The following is a 22,249-nucleotide window of genomic DNA, read 5'->3' as shown; positions in this document are numbered from 1 at the left end:
TGTGACTTCCCACATTATTGATGGCTCTGTCATACATTTTGAAAACATGTTTATCATCAAGCATTTCATATGGTGCAGTTGGTGCTTGTAGGCTATATAGCGTACGTCTACTGTATCAATGTCTAGTTGCTTGTAGTTTTGTCTTTGTGCATATTTTATGTGGAGTCATCACAGATGTCGTCTGTCTGTGTCTTCCTCTCCTTCTGTCTCCTTCTGTAGGTGGAGCGGCTGGTACGCCCGGGTTTACGCGGGACCCAACCCAGCTGAAGGGGGAGCTGTATCACACGGCACTCAGGAAGAGCCAACAGGGCTTTGGTTTCACCATCATTGGTGGAGACCGACCTGATGAGTTCCTGCAGGTGAAGAATGTCCTCGCTGATGGTCCGGCCGCACAGGACAATAAAATGGCTTCTGGTGAGTGATGCCTACTTTGGTGAGATGTTTAGGGGAACATCCACAATCCACAATTAATTCACATTAATTACTCACTCTCATGTCATTCCAAACCCATAAAATCATCTTCGGAACACGAATTAGAATATTTTTGATGAAATCTGAGAGCTTTCTGATTTTCCTGCATAGACAGCAACACCGCTAACATGTTCAATGCCCAGAAAGGTAGTAAGGACATCGATACATTAATCCTGCTCCTGTGTCAGCAGCATCACACGTATGCGCCGTGCTACTCTCGTTAACGCATGACTGACACTAAAGAGAAGAAATTGTTGAATAAAGTTTTTAATTTTCATTGCGCACAAAAAGTATTTTCATAGCTTCATAACATTATGGTTGAACCACTGATGTCACATGGACTATTTTAACAATGTCCTTACTACCTTTCTGAGCCTCGAACCCTTCTTCTGTGAAACAAAAAGTTTTGTATTTTGGAGATTCTTCATGCAGTTTTTTTTCCATATCAGTCTTGTTTTAGTATTACTTATACTATCATAGTTTTTATTAGTATTTTGAATTAGCTTTTATTTTTACATTTTCAGTTATGTGCTTAACTCATTTTTATTACTTTTTTCAATATTGCTATTATGTTATTTAAAATTTAAAATAATGTTTTTTAGACTTTAATGTTTAGTTAACAGTAATAACGTGGTTCCATACAGCAACAGTTCATTCTGAACATAGTGGCAAGGCTTAAAAAACCTGAGAAGTCTTCTAAAACCACATAAAACCAAAAAAGATAATAATAATCTTCCTTTTCAGTAATCTTCCTTTTCATTGAGTTGTTAACTAGAGCTGCTGTGGATCATCTAGTGAGTGAACAAATCAGTCTGATTCATAAATTGGATTCTGAAAAAAAAAATTCAAAAGAATGATTTGTTCACTGATCCACTTCAAAAACACTTCAAATATAAAACACAAGTTGCACCACCTCTTTGGTATTTCTTTGCATTTTATTTTAGCCTATCAGATCTGTATTTTAAAAAGACCTGTGTGAAAATTCTTCAAAGGTTCTCAAAGAAATAACACACGTTTGATATGACATACTGTAAGAGTGAGTAAATAAGGACAGAATATTTGATTTTGTGTAAACTATTCCTTTTATCTAGCATCTTTCGAAAACATAAATGGATTACAAAAGTTGTTCATCCACTTTGTAATAATCTTTTCCCTTTTTGAAGCTGTCAAATTTCCTCCCTTCTCAACCCAGGTGATGTTATTGTGGAAATCAATGGCACACTTGTCTTAGGCAAGACCCATGCCGACGTGGTTCACATGTTCCAGTGCATCCCAATTAACCAGTTCGTGGACATGGTCCTCTGCCGCGGATATTCGCTTCCCCCTGACGTGGATGCAGACAGCGAGGACCTTCCCCCTCCACCTCCACCTCCGACAGGAGAGATCGTAACGGCCGTACCCCTCATCAACGGCCAGCCGCTGCTAGTCAAAGGTGATGCCCTTCACGGCTCCTCCCAAGAGCTTCACTACGTAACCACAGACGCCAGTGGGCGGCCGGTGGTCGCTGCTCTTCCAGGAGGCAGCAGCAGTGCCAACGACAGGCCCGAGACAGGGATGCTGCAGCCGGAGCTGGTGAGCGTGCCAATCGTGAAGGGACCTGGAGGATTTGGCTTCGCCATTGCAGACTGTCCGCTGGGGCAGAAGGTGAAAATGATCCTGGATGAGCAGTGGTGCCGAGGCCTGTTGAAAGGAGATGTGATAAAGGAGATTAACAGGCAGAATGTGCAAACGCTGAGCCATGCGCAGGTGGTGGATATACTGAAGGACCTCCCTGTGGGCAGCGAGGTGAATCTGTTGGTGTTGAGAGGAGGTAAGAGAGCTGGAGGGTGTAGGGAACACTGCACTGATTATTTAGAGCATAAACAGGCTTTACACAAGCAAAAGAAGCTGAAAGCTTACAATAAATGGCAGTTTGGTCACTCTTGCAGTTTATGTTCCTGTAGCTTAAGAAAAAGTGCATTTTTTGGCATTAATGACCTTGAAATTTTGCATTAAATCACACAATTCATGCATGGACATACAGCTTGAAAGCACTTTGAGTAAGTGTGTCTGTAAATGTAAATATTCATATGTAGTGTATTGTGTAGAGTTTTGGGCCTTTAGAATTTAATTGCTGTACCTATTAACCAACGCCAGTTTTAGATGGTCTAGATTTTTATGCGTGTGTAATTTATACACTTTTGTATTCCTGCTTATTTTAAGGTAAACATCCGCTCCCTTAAAATAAGCAGGATAAAATAAATACTCCGCTCTCCATCACACACTTGAAACAGATCTTAGGTATTTCTAGTGGAAAAACCCTGCTGAAAAGACTTTCAAAGACTTTAACTTTGACTAGCATGCAGTGAATATAAATGTGAAAATGAATAAATCTGTCCAACTTTTTATACTTCTTTAATCCTTTAAGCTTTTGTCAAGCCGTCGTTCAGTAGTGTCTTGACAAATCTTCTTTTACTTATTGCATTTAAATAAAGTTTTTCATTGCTACTTTCTTAAATTCAAATTCTGCATTATATTTACTACTACTACTAAAATTAAGAAATTGAAAAACATTTTGATTTATGGAAAGAGTACACTGTTAAAAGTCACTTTCTTTTTCAATATATTTCTCAATCCTGTTTTTCAATGCAAATATCTAAATGTTATTAATTCAAGATCCATATATTTATATGTAAAATGACATAACGTTTCTTTTATGAGAAATATACACAAAAAATGCTGGGTTAAAAGCAGAAATACGGACAAACTCAGTGATGGGGTTGGTGGTTGGGTTAAATGTTTATATAAACTATATTTCTTGCTTAAAATGAACCCATAATAGCTTGGAAATGAACATTTATTAATTTGTTCAATAAATGAACATTTATTAATAAGTTGAATTAATAATAATTAAATAATGAAAATTTTTTTTAATTCCTTATTAGTTAATGTTCACCTTTTGATTATTGGTGATGCCTCTAGTAATTATGTGCCTGATTTTTCATTTACAGCCTGTTTGTGACCCTGGACCACAAAACCAGTCATGAGTAGCATGGGTATATTTGTAGTAATAGCCAACAATACACTGTATGGGTCAAAATGATCGATTTTTCTTTTATGCTAAAAATCATTAGGATATTAAGTAAAGGTCATGTTTCATAAAGATATTTTGTAAATTTCCTACTGTAAATATATCAAAACTTAATTTTTAATTACTAATATGCATTGCTAAGAACTTTATTTGGACAACTTTAAAGGTGATTTTCTCAATATTTTGATTTTTTTTTTTTTTGCACCCTCAGATTCCAGATTTTCATATAGTTGTATCTTGGACAAATATTGTCCTATCCTTAAAACCATACATCAATGGAAAGTTTATTTGTTTATCTTTTAGATGGTGTATGAATCTCAATCTCGGAAAATTGACCCTTATGACCCTTATGGCCTTGTGGTCCAGGGTCACATTTTGGGTTTTAGCCAGTCAAAAAGTAATTTTAAACAATAGTTTAAAAGTAAAATAAAACTAACCAGAAGTTGTTGGGTATATTTCACCCAGCGCTGGATTTTATTTAACCCACCATTTTTTAGAGTGTCTCAAAATTAATTATGGTTTATGTGTTTTTTAATTAAAAAAAGAAATTTAAAAAAATGTTGCAGATGGGATAATAAAAAACAACTTTCATATATCAATTTTAAGCATTAATCTCCCTAAATCTGATACATTTCCTCAGAAAACAACATTTAGCCTCTAAAGTCATATTTGTGTCTCAAGTCATATATTGTGATTTGAAAATGTTTAGATATTTTTTACTGGAAAACAAGACAAAAATACTGAGTAAGAAAATGAATATGGAAATTTTGCAAAGCAACTTTTCATGTTCTACATCATAATTAAACACACACACACACACACACACATGGTTTAGAAAAACAAATGAAGATAAATGATGACAGAATTTTCATTTATTGGTGGGAGAATTATGTTTTTACATTATAGTTCACAAGCCTAATAGGAGCACTAGCATGCATGCTACACATGATTGTGAGCAACTACAGTATGCTGGTCTTTTCAGCAGGGATTTAAAGGATCTTTCTCTTCGCCCTTTTTTTTGTTTTATCTCCATTGTTCAGCAGGTGAGAAATCAGAGAATCCACTTCATAATTTTACATTTTAGCCAGCCTTGTTCTCCTCTCTTCCACTCTCACCGATCATACTTGAGGTGTGTTTCTGTCCCTCAGGAGAATGTTATGTAAGAATGATGGACCGCTGATTCTCATATGGTTGGCAGGAGAGGCCCGCTGCATTTTTCGCACCCACTCAGTGGGGCTGGCTGGGAATTTGGGAAATGAGTTTAGATCACAGGGGAATTTTAGGATGTGTCTGCAAAGAGTTCTGTGAGGATTTATTGTCTGCAGAGCGAGTAAGGGAGGAGGGAAAAAGGGAGAAAAGAGTGCAAGATAATGCTTTAATCAGTTCTATTACCCTTCAAAGGATGAGTGAGTTTCATCATTCATTGGTTAGCCATTAAATTCAATGGAAATCACACCAATCAAAAGAAAGACAGAGCGAAAAAAACAAAGGGAATGAATAAACGACATGGGTTCTGAACTGACAGATGGAAGTGTAGCCGCGTCATTATTTTATGCATGACTTCTGTCATTGTGTTTCTCCCTGGAGGATTCATAATTTTCTCTTATGTACATTTATTCAAACTATCTTTAATGGCTCCTAGATGACGCATGTGTCATGATTAATTTGGCTCGGAATTGGCTCAGGAAACGCCCCGCTTTGAAGCACTTGAATGGCGCTTCCTCTTTGAGTAGCTTTTTAGTTAGATGGATGGGAATTAATAATGTAGCATTGAAACAATGTATTCTCATGCCTTTTTCATATTTGAGAGGCAACAACCATGAAACACTGTCATTATAATAAGGGTAGAAACTTTCTATCTCAGTAACGAGTTCCAGTTTTTTTTTCATCTGTCTCTTGATGAGTGCCTGTTCCTTCGTTTTTTCCTCCTTCAGTGCTACTTATGTCTCTCATTTGCCTTTTCTCTGTTTCTAGGTCAGACATCGCCTGTGAAGAGTTTAAGACCTGTGAGTATGATAATAGATTTCAGAGGTGATAATGACCTTGTAGAACTGAGGAAGGGGTTGAATATTTCATTTAGTGCTGATGAAATTTCTTCTCAATTATTGTTCGTACTTGGGGTTTGGGATTTGAACAAACCCCTTTCTGTATGTTTGGTTGCTGACATTCCAACACCATTTGTACCAAATTGTGGTTTGTACTACTTTTTAAGTGATAGGATGTACAATTTTCACTTGAGAATGATGAAGCAGGCAAAAACAATCCCATATACTTGTATTAAACAAAGGTTTTGAGGGATCAGGATATCACTGAGACTTAGGAGTAGGCCCTTTTCAACTCTGGCCTGTAAACAACAACCTGGCAACCACTCTAGTATCAAATTGGTGAGTTTTATATGAACATCCCTCACAATTACTATAAAAAATGTAAAAATGTAGTGTTAAAAATGTAATCCTTTGTATGTAATGGGTTTGAGATTTTAACAAACCCCTTTCTGTAAGTACTAAAGTTCAGTAGCTGGCATGTCCCACATTATTTATACTGAATTGTGTGGCTTGTGCTACCTTTTATGTGATAGGATGTACGATTTTCACTTGAGAATGATACAGGCAATGAAACAGGTAAAAACAATCTTATATACTTACAATGAAGAAGGGTTGTGAGGAATCAGAATATTATTGAGACTTATAAATAGGTCCTTTTCATCTCTACCCTGTAAAGAACAGCCTGGCAACCACCACCACAATAAATGCATAAATCTAATGTTAAAATGTAAAATGTAATGCTTTGTATGTTTAACCAGACAAATAAACAAATAATATGAATATAAACATAAGTTATTACAAAAAAAAAAAAAAAACAGACATATGTTAAACATACAGATTATATGGATGTTTTGGTTTTGTAAAAACCCTGTCTATATCAAAACCTACCAAAAAAGAAAAAAAAAAAAAGGTAATGCTTTGAATGTAATGGGTTTGGGATTTGAACAAACCCCTTTCTGTAAGTACTAAAGTTCGATAGCTGGCACGTCCCTCATCATTTGTACCGAACTGTGTGGCTTGTGCTACCTTTTAAGTGATGTGATATACAATTTTTCACTTAAAGGGGTCATCGGATGCCCATTTTCCACAAGATATGATTCTTTAGGGTCTTAATGAAAACTCTATAATATACTTTGGTTAAAAATTCTCAATGGTTGAGTAAAACAACACCTTTTTTACCTTGCCAAAATCAGCTCTGCAAAAATCATCCCATTCTGGTCAAGGCTGCTTTAAATGCAGATTAGCTCTGCTTGCCCCGCCCCTCTCTTCCCTCTGTGGAGTGACGAGCCTGTTTACTTTAGTTGCATTTAGCCTTGTTTAGCTGCTGAACTTGCTAACTAGCACATTATTAGGAAAGGCGATCGCAAAGATTCATAAAAAAACCCTTATACTCACTTCTGCTGTAAGTGAAGCTGGATCATGAATGATTCGCGTGAACATAGACGGATATATGTAGATCGAGAAACGCATTCCCTTCACAAACAAACGTAATCCACTGCATCTTCAGCAGCTCAGATGTCGGGACTAAATGACAACTACTATGTTAATTGTTACATCCAGCAACACAGCACCTCAATCGCTCAATTCTTGTCTAACTTACATCCCTGCTCTGGCATCAAAACTTGGAGGTTGGACTGTTACAACTGATCTGAGGTAAGACGCTCATGTCAATCAACTATCGTGGGAGCGGCCTCTGTCGGTGTGACGCCACAAAGACAGGCATCTGAGAATGGCTAGATTTGAAAAAGGGAATATTATTTTTACGGATTAATTAAAAACCGCTGCATGGATTTTTATCATTATAGGGTAGATTTGTACATACACTGCCAACACACATTAATGTTCAAACAACATGTAAAAGTGAACTTAGCATCCGATGACCCCTTTAAGAATTATGAAACAGGCAAAAACAATCCCATATACTTTAAAGAAAGGTTTTGAGGGATCAGAATATTATTGAGACTTGTAAGTAGGCTCTTTTGACTCTTAAACAACAATCTGGCAACCACCCTAGTGGTATGTTAGTGAGTTATATATGGACATCACTCACAATTACTACTATGAATGTAAAAATCTAGTTTTAAAAATATAATGCTTTGAAAGGCCAATAACATGATTCAAAACGGCACAAACATTAATCGTATGAGTGTGTTAGGCTTTGGTTTACTGACAGACTTTAAATATTCCATTACAGCTGTTTTTCAGTATCACTCATGACACAGAAACTTGATTTGCATATGAATTATGGGAATCTTCCTGCTACCTAGAAGGCCCGATCCAAGCATAACAGTACTTCTGTTGATATAGGCTCTCTATCTGTATGCACTTCCTATTATTCTTTTAGAGGTTGTAGCCAGTGAACAGTTTAAATTCTGCTTGTTAGAGTCCACATCTGTGTGCACTCTGCTGGTCGCTTTGTGAAGTGGTATTAAAACACATTTTCTTCCAACAGAGACCGGGGTTGAGTGCCAGCACTGAGACTCTGGACCGTTGCCATGACATCATGGTTCCCCAGGCTTTGACCTATCACTCAAACACACTGCCGTGTAGCTCTCCAAAACAAGACGCTTCCCTCCACTACAGCAAACCCAAAGCCTTGCCAGAGAGCATAGGTGAGTCTCTGCTGAGTTCCTCCTGCAAGGAGGAAACTGTTTTTATGTTACATCACCAAGATGTGGATCTGTGAGTACGGATGAAACGATACCACTTTTTTACAAACCGATACGAGTATGAGTATTTTCATTTGTGTACTTGCCGAAACCGAGTACCGATACCTTCTTAGATTTGGTTTCAATGAAAGTGCAGTTCATTTAGAGGGAGGTTTTATTTGCCTATAGTTAGGATGAATACAAAAATCTTTAACAGAAGGCTATTCCAAGCCAAAAATATACACATCTTTTTGGTTTAAACAAAAAAAAAAGCAATGTCATTACTTTAGACAAAATGTAAACATAACCAGAAATTTATTCAGATACCTTTTCTCACATTATCAGACATTTTTCACATCCTTTCACATGTCCTGCACCCACTAGTAAAAAAAATAATGTATCCAAAATTAGGTGGTGTATATCTGGTGTCTGAATAATTTTGGGTTTGACTATATATCCCTTAGTTATTTTTATTGTTACACTTAATTATGCCCATTAAACTATGTTTTGTTACTTTCACTGTTAATAGCATTAAACTGCTCCATTACAGCGGCTCAGTACTGTAATCACGCGTTTTGTTGTAATAATGCAGGGAACCACTCGTTATGAGTCTCCTAACTCTGATGTTTTCAGAAATGTAAGTAGCGTTTTTTTCATCTGAAACATGCTGCTATTTGGCTATAATCTAAAGAGATTTTGCAAATTTGCATTTCAGTTGCATTTGAGTTCCTTAGTTGTTCTCATTGTTAAAATATGAATCTCAAAATCATACAGTCATTGTTGGAAAGGGTTCAAATACACAAAAATGCTGAAAAACCAAAGAATTTGTGGGACTTGAAGGATTTTTCTGAAGAACAGCAGGCAGTTTAACTGTTTAGGACAAACAAGGCGACTCATGAACAACTATCACTAAACAAAACAAACCAACAAAAAAAACACAACTGTGAATCATTCAGGTAACAACACAGTATGTAGAATCAAGTGTATGTAAAGGTTTGAATGTGGTCATGTTTATAAACTCAACTATTATTTTGTCTTGTGGACTATATGTAAACATCTTTTATCTGAAACATCTTTTTCAGGTCAGTACTAAATAAAAAATAACATCCATTTTGTATGATCCCTATTTTTTTGGTAAAATAATGCAAATTCTGTAATGTTTATGTAAACATTTGACTTAAACTGTATCATTATTTTCAAATAAAATGACTCATTTTGTGATATAAGACTTTGGATATCGCCCACCCCTAATACATATAGCAATGTATGCTACAGTAGTAAGATAAAAAGATATAAAGTCACAATTATGGAATAAATTTACATTATATTTTAGCTTTTCTTATTTTATTAAAAAAAAAATTCAAATACACATTCAGAACAGGGTTTTTTGTAATAGTTATGTCTTTCCCCCACATTCACATTTATAATACAAGAGAAAATGGCACACTAGAGACAGTATAATGAGAGCTGTTGGCAAATGTCCTGTTCTTGCACATATTCCACAATTGGTTTAAGTGTGTGAAACTTTGAATGAGATTTATGTGCAGAAGATTTTCAGTTCATTTCAGTTAAAAGTTGTTGAATAGCTTTGGGAGACTTTGAATATAGTTTGAATGGAGTATTTTATAGTACTTTTTCCCTTCAGAGCTTTGTAGTCTGAATCACCAACCTCTATTATTGCATGGAAAAGAGTAGCTGCTTAATCTGAGCTTCACGGAAAAAACATCATGTGGTTTTCAAATGACATATCTGAGAAAACTTTCCTTTTAATTTATGATCTGAATGCAGAGACACAGAAAAGGCCATATGCGTGTTTGATGAAAAAACTTTTTTTTGTGATGAATGTGTTTAATTCCATGTGTTCCAAATTATTTATTGTACTTCCACGTAATTGTGTTTATTTGTGTGCAGTGCCTCTCTATAAAGAGTTGGACGTGTTCATCAAGAGAGATCAGGAGACAGGCTTTGGCTTTCGTGTGCTTGGAGGAGAAGGTGCAGAACAGCCAGTGAGTCCCTTCTGTTTCCACATTCCTGGAAAATTATTTATATTCATGAACTGTACTCGTGTGATTTATTAGCAGATCGATTTTCTGTCTTAACTCTAAAACGAGCTGTCTGTCTAATTTCATTAGGTCTACATTGGTGCCATCATTCCCCAGGGGGCCGCAGAGAAGGAAGGCCGTCTGAGGGCAGGAGATGAGCTCGTTGGCATCGATGGCATCACTGTAAAGGGGAAATCTCACAAACAAGTTCTGGATCTGATGACTAACGCAGCACGCAACGGACAAGTGCTGCTTTCAGTGCGCAGGAAGGTCATTTACAGAGGTGAGCACCACTGACTGACAGTCCTTAGACATAAAACCAGCACTGGAGTGTAATTAACTGCTTGAAAAGCTTTCATTAAAGGTCAGTCCGTGTAATCTTCTGCTCTGTAGACGCCCTGGAGGATGTTGGGAGCGGAGCGCTGACCCTTGTGAATGGCTCACCTCGACTTCCACGTATCCAGGTGCCAAGCCTCAAGGACCAGGGATCGTTTGATATCACGCTCCATCGTAAAGATAACGAGGGCTTTGGCTTTGTCATTCTCACGTCGAAGAGCAAACCGCCACCTGGAGGTAACAGCAGATTCATTGATGCACCAGCCGAAGTCATTCAAAAATTTGATATCATTAGATGTGGGAATCAAGAACCGGTTCTTATTTCAGAAATGCACCAAAATCACTGCTAATCTATTGTTAAAATACACATTCAGAAGTTTTGTAATAAATAGCTATTTAATAATAAAAAACATTAAAATACTTTACCAGTAATAATTTAATTTTTAATTTAATTTAATTTAATTTAATTTAATTTAATTTAATTTAATTTAATTTAAATTGAATAATTATGTTATAAACAATTATTTTATTTTATTTTATAAAGTTAAAACTATTTTTTCCCTTAAAAGAATCATCAGTTGCACTGGAATTAGAAAAAAAGGATCAGAGCCCCAGTAATTTAGAAATGATTCATGACTGATGACTAATCATCAATTAGTAAAGGTAACTTATTTAAGATGTTATATTTGTATTAGTTTTGTATGGCTATTTAATAATGAAAACGACTAAAATACTTTTAAAATACCAGTAATAATTTAATTTAATTTAACAGTTATGTTATAATCTGTTTTATTTTATTTTATTTTATTTTATTGTAAATAGTTAGGACCATTTTTTTTTCCTCAAGAATCATCAGTATAAGAAGAAAGGAATCACAACTCCAATAATTTAGAAATGGTTCATGAATGATTACCAATTAACTATTAGTTAACTAATTTTAGATTTTATATATGTGCGTATTTTGTAATAAATGGCTATTTAATAATTAAAAAAATATTAAAATACTTTTAAAATAACAGTAATAATTTAATTTAATTAATTTAATAATTATGTTATAAGTATTTTATAAGGATTCAAACCCCAATCATTTAGAAATGGGTCTAAAATTATAAATCAATGAGTTGATTTATTTTAGATTTTGGATTATTATTATTTATTTATTTATTTATTTTCCGTTTAATAATTTAATTTTACCATAGTGGTTGTGGTTTAATATTATGTTGACAGTGTGCTGTGTTTTGCACAGTAAAAGATGTTTCTTTATTTTAATTTTTTATCACCACTATAGTCATACATACTGTATGTAAATGGAAGTCAATGGTGGTTGTATCTCAACTTGCACTGTTCGTTGAACACATTGCGTCATCGAAGTTGAGTGTTCATTTATTCAGATTTTAAGATGTCGTGTTAAAAATACAAAATACAAGTGCCTTGGAGCCCTGTGCGCTGTTCCATTCCACTCCATCCAGCTGTTTTAGTTTTACACAGCCCCAGAATTGTTACATCTCTTATGATTCATTCATTATGATTATAAATACAACACGAGCCATTCCAATTCTGCTAAGTGATTTGCCGAAGTGTGTGTTGCAGTGATTCCTCATAAGATCGGACGAATAATCGAGGGCAGTCCAACTGACCGTTGCGGGTTGCTGAATGTGGGTGACCGCATATCCGCTGTGAACAGTCAGTCCATTGTGGAGCTCTCCCACAACGACATTGTTCAGCTTATCAAAGACGCGGGGAACTCTGTCACACTCACCGTGGTTCCTGAGGACGGTGAGTAAGATAATGAAATGTCACATAATATACTGCCTCAGCACATATTCGTACATTCTCAACCTGTGCCTCATGCTTTGATTTGTCACACTAGGGTAATAATGTAGCTTAAATTGAAACACTAATAACCACGGTGATGTTTTATATCAATTATGTATGCATATTTAAATTGAATGCTTTATAAGGGCACTTAGACCAATTATTAGCCTGTTTCAACTACAAAACATGAATACACACAGCCCATTTATACCTGTCATGTTTAATACTTGTTATCTCACATGTATGAATATGATACAACAAAAGACCATTAATTGGCACAGGCTTTTGGAGACCAAACCTTCCTGATCTTATTCTTTAATATTACAAAAGTGTTGCGAATGCTGTTTTATGACAGTCTGTTTTGATTGGCTGTTTAGAGTACAAAGGCCCGCCCTCAGGAGCCAGCTCAGCCAAACAAAGTCCAGCACCGCAGCACAAGATTCTCAGATCCACTCAGGATGAAAGGTGCAGTGTTTTAAAGTGCATTATTATGTATTTAAACTACTTTAGCTCTTTAAGCTCTAATTTAAGCCACACTTCTGCTTTATAATATGTGTTACTTATGCACAGATATAATTTGGATATGGATGAGATCAGGGATGAACTTGCACGGAAGGAGTATAAAGCTCTTCCCATGAGCGAACAGGGAACGCTGTGCGTCGCCAACTCCAAACAGGCAAGTGTCACTCTTGCATCACAAACTGTACATAAACTTTGTCTAAAGACAACACATCTAGGGTAATTTGTGATGGAAAATGCAGTGCAAAAATGTTTATACACGTATATAGTTTTATTTATCTTCTGCTCACCAAGCCTACATTTATTTGATCCAAAGTACAGAAAAAAAACAGTAAAATTTTGAAATATTTTTACTATTTAAAATAACTGTTGTCTATTTTAATATATATTAAAATGTGATTTTAAAGCTGAATTTCTAACATCATTACTCCAGTCACATCACCCTTCAGAAATCATTCTAATATTCTAATTTGCTGCTCAAAAACATTTATTATTATTACGTTGAAAACAGCTGATATTTTCTGGGTTTTTTTTTTGATAAATAGAAAGTTCAGAAGAACAGCATTTATCTGAAATAGAAATCTTTTGTAACATTATAAATGTCTTTATCATCACTTTTGATCAATTTAAAGCATCCTTGCTAAATAAAAGTATTTATTTCTGTCAATTTGTCCCCCGTTACAAAATGTTACAAAAGCTTTTTATTTCAGATGATCCTTGCCACAATAGAAAATCAAAATCACATTGCAGGGTTATAATTCATATATTCAAGCCATCACAGAAATAAGTTACATTTTAAATATATATTTAAATAGAAAACAGTTATTTTAATCTGTATTATTTCAGAATTTTTTTTGCATTTGCATCAAATATTATGGTAAAAGGTAAAAAAAAACAACCCAAACAACCCAAAACTTTTTAACAGTAGCATATATCTATTTTCTACCTAGGGCTGTATTGCAGTAGAGTTGGAGCGCGGACCTCGTGGTTTTGGCTTCAGTCTGAGGGGAGGAACGGAGTATAACATGGGCCTCTACATCCTGCGGCTGGCTGAGGACGGCCCCGCTCTACAGGACGGCCGGATACATGTCAGTACAGCACACCACTTTTTAATAACTCACACATTGTGGATGGAATCTGCTGACTTTTTTCCGTCTTCTGCAGTGATTTTGGGGAAACATCTGCAGTGTATTTACACTGAAGGGACAGTTCACCCAAAATGGAAAATTACCCATGGTTTAAGCCATGCTAGGTGTATATGACTCTCTTCTTTTAGATGAATACAATCGGAGTTATATTAAAAATATCCTGGCTCTTTCTAGCTTTATAATGGCAGTGAATTTGGTTTAGGATAAAGTTGGATGGATGAAGTCCAATAAAAGTGCATATAAAGTGCATTATAAAACAGATAGTTCCGCTCCTTGATTCTGATTGGTTGAGCCTCGTTCTAAACTTTTGTAAATTACTCTGCAAACATACACCTTTGTTTATGTCTGTGTGTTGCTCGGCAACCACTTTGTTGCAACCACAACTATTTCTGAGGAACTACATTGTTTGGCGGAAGAAAAATGTTTTTTTTATTAACGTCATTATACTCGATTTGCTCTGTTTATTTTTGCTAAACCTTATTACGTATATGGAATAAACATTTTATAAAAGCAAAAAGCCCAGTGAAATTTGTGACCGGTGTTTTGGTTTTCCTACAAAAATGCATCGATTCATTTCAGGAGGCCTTTATTAACCCCCTGGAGCCATGTGGAGCACTTTTTATGAAGGATGGATGCACTTTATTTTGCTTCAAAATCTCTACCCACTTACTGTTATTATAAAGCTTGTAAGGGCCAGGACATTTTTAATATAACTCTGATTGTATACGTCTGAAAGAAGAAAGTCATATACACCTAGGATAGCTTGAGGGTGAGTAACTTTCATTTTTGGGTGAACTATCCCTTTAAGAGAAGCTGAAAACTACACCTTTCTATTCTCAAAATATTTCAAACCAGGATGCTGTTTTCAGTTCTGTAAAGTCCAACAACAAAAGAAGGTGACAGAATCCGTTTCAAGGATTTGATTCCTAGGAAATGAATGAATTTGCTTTGGATAAAAGTGTCTGCCATAAGAACTAAATGTGAATGGTAATTGACTTTCAAGGCCATATCAGTCATTATCTTCCTGTTTGCAATCCATTGATATAGGTTTTTCAATGGCGTTGCAGATAAATGAAAAGCAAGATTGGTAGTTTGGTCTTCAAATACACTCATCACCTCTTATGGCCTGAACCAGAGACCAATAAGATATTTCAATAATGATGAAACATGATCTTCCGCCTGAATGTGCAGGTAGGAGATCAGGTAGTGGAGATCAATGGAGAACAGACGCAAGGCATTAGTCACACCAGAGCCATTGAGCTGATCCAAGCTGGAGGAAACAAAGTGCTACTGTTACTACGACCGCAAGCCCTCTTATCAGAGAACAGTGAGTTATGAGACACAAACACATGATGATGATGATGCTGTATGCGTAAGAATGCTGTACAAACATCAAGACTACATGGGTTGCTTGCTAACGTCAGCTTTCTTTCTTTCTTTCTCTCTTTTTTCTTCATTCGTTCTCTTCTGTGCAGGTTGTGTAAGCTCCTCTGCGGTGTGTTACTGCCCCCAGGAGCATCATCACTAACAGCCTCTTTTCCTCTAGGTCTTTTTTTTCTTTGGTAATGGGACTTTCACTACACTTTCTTTGCTTCTTAATTGCTAGTCTTTTCTCTGCTTTATTGTGTACGTGTTTAGATCTGTGGAATATGTTCATGCTCTTTGCAAATGTGGTTTCACTCAAATATATAGTATAGCAATGCATTTACATAGCAATTCATTAGCAACCAGCCATGAAACCGTAGTGTTGTGGATTTCAGAACAAGCAAACACCACTCAAATTTAATTGGTTACCATGGTAAATTTTAATTAGCATTTAATTAGTAGGGCCCTGTAATTTCCACGATGCAAAAAACGCAGAATCCAGTAAAAAAAAAAAAAAACGGAATTTACTGAATAATGCGGAATGTCACAGAATTTGTCAAAGTTTGAATGAATTAATCAAAAGTAGGTCATTACACTTAAATCAAACCACAATATGGACTGGTATCTGTAAATATTATGCCGCAAAAATACCATTTAAATGTGAATCCTGCATGTTCTGTGTGTCTCTGTTTTAATGAATGGAGCAGACGAGCGGTTTTGTTTACTACACACACTGAAGCACATGTGATGCTCGTGGTGATTTCAGTGTCTTTCGTTTCACTAAACGAGGACATAAATACATGAACAATATCTGCTGAGAGTCACTTCATGTGCATTTGACCATTCCATTTTAGGAAATCTAGCGTTATATCATATACACACAGAAATGTAAAGGTGGACACGGCAACCCCTCAAAATAAAAGTCTGGTTTAACTTGAAGACATTGTGACATATGTATTAATACTATTACTACTACTACTAAAATGAAACAAACATTATTTTTTAGGGTATAATCACACAACATTTCTTCCATGTTTTAATTTTAATAGTAATTTCGCTTTGTTTGTAAAAAAAAAAGTTTGCTTAATTTTCAATAACTAAAAGATAAATGAAATTAATGTTTTATGCCTTCATTTGATAACCATAATATTTTAAATACACAACACAGAATTTCTGAGGGTACAAAAACCTTTCATACGGCTATTTTAAGAATAAATTTGAATAAATTAAGTATGCATTCAAATAATTAGACATGCTAAAACACAGAATTTGATAACAATAAAACATATGGTGAGAAAAAAAAATAAAATATTTCATAGGGCCCTAAACATATTATTTTTGTTAAACTTTTATTAAACTGATGTGAAATTGTATAAGTTTCATGATTTTAATTAATTAGACATGCTCTTTGATTAATAAAATTTAATTTAACCATTAAAAGAGAGTTGAGAAAAATTAAAACGGAAAAAATTGGAATTTGGGAAAAACTAAAACGGACTTCATTGGGCCCTAAATTAGTTATGGTATTTTAATTCTAGGCAGTGTAACCAATGCACATCTTTTCGCCCTTAGGTTCTGCGGGAGATGTTATCCTTCCTGATCCATCGGGATCCAACACTTCCAACATTCCTCTCAGTTCTCCTCTCCTTCATCCGTCATCCACCTCAGCAAAGAAGGAAACATCAGAGCTGACAAGCTCCTTTGCCCGTTCTCGTGGCTCCTTGGATCTGGCCTGCGAGGATCCTCGCTCTAAAGACAGCAAGAGGGAGAAGCGTGCCAAACCGCCAAACACCAGCTCTTCCAGAGACCCACAGCGACGGCGCATCAAGAGTCGGTCCGCAGAGAATCTCCTTGATCTCGGAGATACAGAGAAATCCAAAAGCCCATCCAAAGCCAAAGACAAAGCTCGCAGCCACAAAGAAAATCTGCAACAAAGTACTCGAAACTCCCAAAAGAACAGAAAGTCCTGCCAACACAGTCGCTCAGTCAGTCCCCGGAAGTCAAAGCGTGAAGGACAAGAACCGGTAATTGGCGAAGCGCAGGGACGGAAAGAGGAACGCTGCGTGAAGGGGATGCCGAGCACGGACCAGAAGACAATTGACGCTGAAAAGAGGAAAAAACAGGAGTCTAGAGGAAGGAAGCGAAATGAGACCCAAGAAGGGGAGAAGAGGCGGAGAGCTGAGAGAAAAGTGAGAAGCAAAGGAGAGGATGAAGCACTTGAGCCAAAAGGGGGAACTGAGCTCAAAAGCACCCAAAAGAAGAAAAAACAGAGAGATAGAGACATGCGAAATGAAGACACCCACATATCGAGCAGAGAGGGAGACAAGAAAAGCAAACAAACAAAGGATAAGGGGGATCAACAGGAAGAAAACAGGAAGGAAGTGATTACAGATAAGAATGAAAGAAAAGGAAATGAGAGTCGAGACAGGAAAGAGGACATTGTCACCACAGATGCAGCTCCAGCCAACACCAGGGCGAGTCTAGTCTTTGACCATCCTGGACCCTTGAGCGACGGCCTTTGGAAGATTCCTAGTTTTGCACGCATCCTCACGCAAGAGGAAGCGATGAGAGATGTTTGTGAATAGTTTGGCGAGCCTTGGGAATAAAAGGTTTAAGACCAGAAATATGCGCAAGTATGTGCATGCAAACGCCTCCAGCTAAGATTTCACAGTTTATCATGGATTGCAAGTTGCATTCTCAGCATTTCAGCAATGTCGCGGGAATAAGCGCAAGTTATCTTTGCTGAGCAAGTTAGTCAAACTGTCGACATGTTTATAGCAGGCTATCTAAATAACATCACATCTGGTTTATTGGCACAGACATTTGAAGAAAACTATTGCTTTTTTGAGTACAAGACTAAACATATTCAAGGGGCACTCAGAATACTCAAGGGAATGTTTGAGATTTCTTTATATGGCTATGTACAGCAGGTCAGCGTTTCAAGCATTTGCTCTTGTGTAGAATGTTACAGGAATAGTTCAACCAAAAATAAAAATTCTGTCAGTAATTACTCACCTTTATATTTTACCAAACCTGTAAGACCATCGTTCATTTTCAGAACTTACACAAAGGCTGAGAAGGCTCTCGGATTTCATCAAAATATCATAGTTTTGTGTTCCAAAGATGAATGAAGGTCTTACGGGTTTGAAACTACATGAGGATGAGTAATAAATGACAGAATTTTCATTTTGGGGAGAACTATCTCATTACCCTAGCCTAAGTTCTATTAACATGTTCTTTATACTTTAAAAAAATGGAAGTTGAGAAAACTTAAAACTTGAGGCAACCAGCCACAGAACTTATAATACTCAATTTATGGGAAAAATTGTTGAATTAACTTAAAGTTGAAACATATTAAGTTCTACTGCATAAACCCAAAAATAGAAGTGTCAAAAGTAGATAGGGTGAATTTTCACTTTACGCCCTTTTTTAAACCAGGTTGTTTATTACTCAGATAGGTAATAATCTGTTTGGTTGCCAGATTTCTTCAAAATATCTTATTTTATAGCCTAAACTGTTTTGGGTCCCATTGACTTTCATAGTATGGGCAGCCAATACTATAGAAGTCAATGGGATCCGAAACCATTTGATTACCAAATTTCTTCAAAATATTTTTTTACAGTCCAACAAAATGGATAAGTTGTTCACAATAAGCTCAATAACATGCATTTAGAAAGTAGATAGGGTGATATTTCATATCATGCCAACTTTAAACCAAGTTTATTACTCAGTTGATAAATTGTTTGGTTGCCAGATTTCTTCGAATATCTTCTTTTATAGCCTAAATGGTTTTGGCTCCCATTGACTTCCATAGTATAGACAACAAATACTATAGAAGTTGATGGTATCCAAAATCATTTGGTTACCAAATTTCTTAATTTTTTTTTTTTTTTTAGTCCAACAAAATGGATAAATTGTTAACAATAAGCTCAATAACATGCATTTAGAAAGCAGATAAGGTGATATTTCATATCATGCCAACTTTAAACCATCTTATTTATTACTCAGATAGGTAATAAACTGTTTGGTTGCCAGATTTCTTCAAAATATATTTTTTTAACGCCTAAACTGTTTTGGGTCCCATTGACTTTCTTAGTATGGGCAGCAAATACTGTAGAAGTCAATGTGATCCGAAACTGTTTGATCACCTAATTTCTTCAAAATATATTTTTAGAGTCCAACAAAATGGATGAATTGCTAACAATTGCTCAATAACATGCATTTAGAAAGTATATAGTGAATTTTCATTTTACAACAACTTTAAACCAATTTGCTTATTACTCAGATAGGTAATAAACAGTTTGGTTGCCAGATTTCTTCAAATATCTTCTTTTACAGCCCTAATGGTTTTGGCCCCCATTGACTTTCATAGTATAGACAACAAATACTATAGAAGTCAATGGGATCCGAAACCATTTGGTTACCAAATTTATTAAGAATATTTTTTTTGCAGTCCAACAAAATGGATGAATTGTTTACAATTGTTCAATAACATTCATTTAGAAAGTAGATAGAGTGAGTTTTCATTTCACGCCAACTTTAAACCGAGTTGTTTATTACTCAGATAGGAAGCTATAAACAAGTCGACAGCTCAGAGGTACATCTCAAGGTCTTTATCACCTGATTGAATAGTGAAGTTTGAAACCGCTTTGTATGTGCAAAAGCACCATATAACTTCAGTGCATAGGCCAAGCATTCACATGCTTGTTCACATACTTTCCAAGAGTATGTTTTTGGCCTTAAACACTGTTTTTCTCCAGGTGGTCTCCCATTCAGGCTTACGCCTGCTTCAGAGCGTATCATGTGAACCATGTTCACGTGCTTCTCTTTGGACAGCATGAGCGTCTCATTCAAATGATTTAAAAACGTTTGTAATAAGCAGTCTCACAAACAGACTGATTCGACATGAAGCTTCATCTGAACTGCTTTATGGAGATCATTGCTTAATCGTCTCAGACAGGCAATTTCTGAGGCTTTGTGGTTAAACGCATGGAGCTCCGCTTTGTCCGGACAGCCTCGTTTAATTTCCTTCGTGCCAGCTGACATTAAACAACATGAGAACTCTGTCGACATCACAATGCAATCCTTCCTTATGCAATTTAAGGGAACACGCCCCATCAATCACCAAAACAACAATGCAAGTTTATGTTTCGGTTATGAACAGCACGTCCTTGCCCCAAAGAATCATTTAGTTTTTCCTGCATGCAAAGTAGAACACACAAACTCCTCGTTTCGTTGCATGCCTTTTAGACCCGTGCAATTTATCTCTAATGCTTTCAGACGATGTAAATAAGAACTGTCATGAAGATCGGGGGCTTTACCAGGGACTTTTCAGACTGTTCTCTCTCTCTTCCATGTCTTTCGTTCCCTGATCTCCAAATATTATAATTGCAAATGACCAGAAACTTGTGCTTTAATATACCAAGAACATGAGAAAATGTTTATTTATTGAAATATGTATATGAATAGATACATGTAGCTATAACAGATTGTGACATTGATTTCGGTGTAGAGATCCAGGCTCTTGCTAAACACCGTGGTAGTTTTACCTTGTAGCAACTGTTTTGACTTGTCACAAAACAAATGGTACATGCAAATGTATTTTTAAATATTCTATGAAATCAGATTTAATATGGTAAATATTTATTTTATTTTTTCCAGTCTGTTCAAGATGAAGGCAAGCAGTGCAAGCAATTCAACCCCTCAGTTATGAGGCTATACTGTACTTTACAGCAGTCAAGCTTCGATTTATGGCCATCACAAGCCAATGCACATGGGTGAACTTCATGAAGGTTGTCAAGGGGTCATAGTTGATCTCGAATTCAGATTTTGAAGAAAATATTTACTTACTATATTTAAGCACATTTACTCTTAAAGCTCACATTACTGTAATTTAAATAAATATTTTTGTTAAAATTATCATGGTATTTGTTTTTTTTTGTTTTTTTTTTTTACCTTAAACGTATTAAAATAATTGAATATTTATATTGCACTAAAATAATGAGAATCTAATCAATCATAACTACACTCTAAAAAAATGCTGGGTTAAAAACAACCCAGCTTAGGTTATTTGGCAACCCACCGCTGGGAAAATACTGGACAGAACACATGCTAGGTTATTTTGACTGAGTTGGTTGGGTTAAATCTTTTTACCAAACATGGTGGGTTATTTTATTTTAGTCAGCTATTGTTTAAAAATTATTATATTGCTGGTTTAAAATGGAAACGCACAGAGAATTACTAGAGGCAACAGCAATAATCAAGAGATGAACATTTATTGTTAAGCAAGAACACGTGGACAAAATACAAGACAAATTTAATTTATTTGGGTTAATACAGCATATTTTACAATATTACATACATTTAAACTTGTTTAACAAGCATTTTAGACATATAAATGTAACATTTAAAAGCTTGTAACACTCGTAGCTGAAAGATGCCGTGACTGACTCCAAAACCTGCCTACAAATAGCACTGACATTAGAGATCATATTTGATTATCAAACTAAATTAAAAGTACAATAACAAATAAAATCCATTTGTTTTATGCAAGACTTCTTGCGAAACAACCGCAGCTGACTGACATTATGTTGCATTGTGTAAAATATTACAATTTACAGCAAATACTTTATAAATGAAAAAAAAAAAAATGTATACAAACCTTTATTTCCCTGAAGAAGTGCACCAACCCCTGAGAACCTGTAGAGTGTAAAGGACTCAAAAAGCCCGCGCTCTGACTGACCAACCAAAGACCCGAGATCTGTCAGTGTCACTCTTGTAGGTTTAAAAG

General features: G+C 35.8%; 1 protein-coding gene across 6 annotated transcripts in view; it reads left to right on the top strand.

The window, feature by feature from the left end:
• The window catches only part of LOC127166837 (membrane-associated guanylate kinase, WW and PDZ domain-containing protein 3), a 145,047-nt gene extending 123,669 nt beyond the window's left edge, over positions 1-21,378 (top strand). For 2 of the 6 annotated variants that reach the window (XM_051112434.1, XM_051112433.1), the window contains 13 exons: positions 220-414; positions 1,664-2,281; positions 5,516-5,547; positions 8,039-8,198; positions 10,146-10,240; positions 10,367-10,559; positions 10,670-10,849; positions 12,191-12,388; positions 12,805-12,892; positions 12,998-13,103; positions 13,897-14,034; positions 15,286-15,421; positions 17,032-21,378. In XM_051112434.1, the coding sequence (XP_050968391.1) occupies positions 220-414; positions 1,664-2,281; positions 5,516-5,547; positions 8,039-8,198; positions 10,146-10,240; positions 10,367-10,559; positions 10,670-10,849; positions 12,191-12,388; positions 12,805-12,892; positions 12,998-13,103; positions 13,897-14,034; positions 15,286-15,421; positions 17,032-18,044 (3,152 nt within the window). In that variant the 3' untranslated portion in view covers positions 18,045-21,378. Of the gene's footprint in view, positions 1-219; positions 415-1,663; positions 2,282-5,515; positions 5,548-8,038; positions 8,199-10,145; positions 10,241-10,366; positions 10,560-10,669; positions 10,850-12,190; positions 12,389-12,804; positions 12,893-12,997; positions 13,104-13,896; positions 14,035-14,110; positions 14,752-15,285; positions 15,422-15,569; positions 15,657-17,031 lie in introns of those variants that run through there. The other 4 variants (XM_051112435.1, XM_051112437.1, XM_051112436.1 and 1 more) reach the window with 4 other exon arrangements.
• The last annotated feature ends 871 nt before the right edge of the window (positions 21,379-22,249 follow it).

Source organism: Labeo rohita, chromosome 6 (genome assembly GCF_022985175.1).
Source record: "Labeo rohita strain BAU-BD-2019 chromosome 6, IGBB_LRoh.1.0, whole genome shotgun sequence".
Taxonomy (NCBI): domain Eukaryota; kingdom Metazoa; phylum Chordata; class Actinopteri; order Cypriniformes; family Cyprinidae; genus Labeo; species Labeo rohita.
Note: the sequence above shows the minus strand (reverse complement) of the source record. Positions and strands in the feature narration are given on the sequence as shown.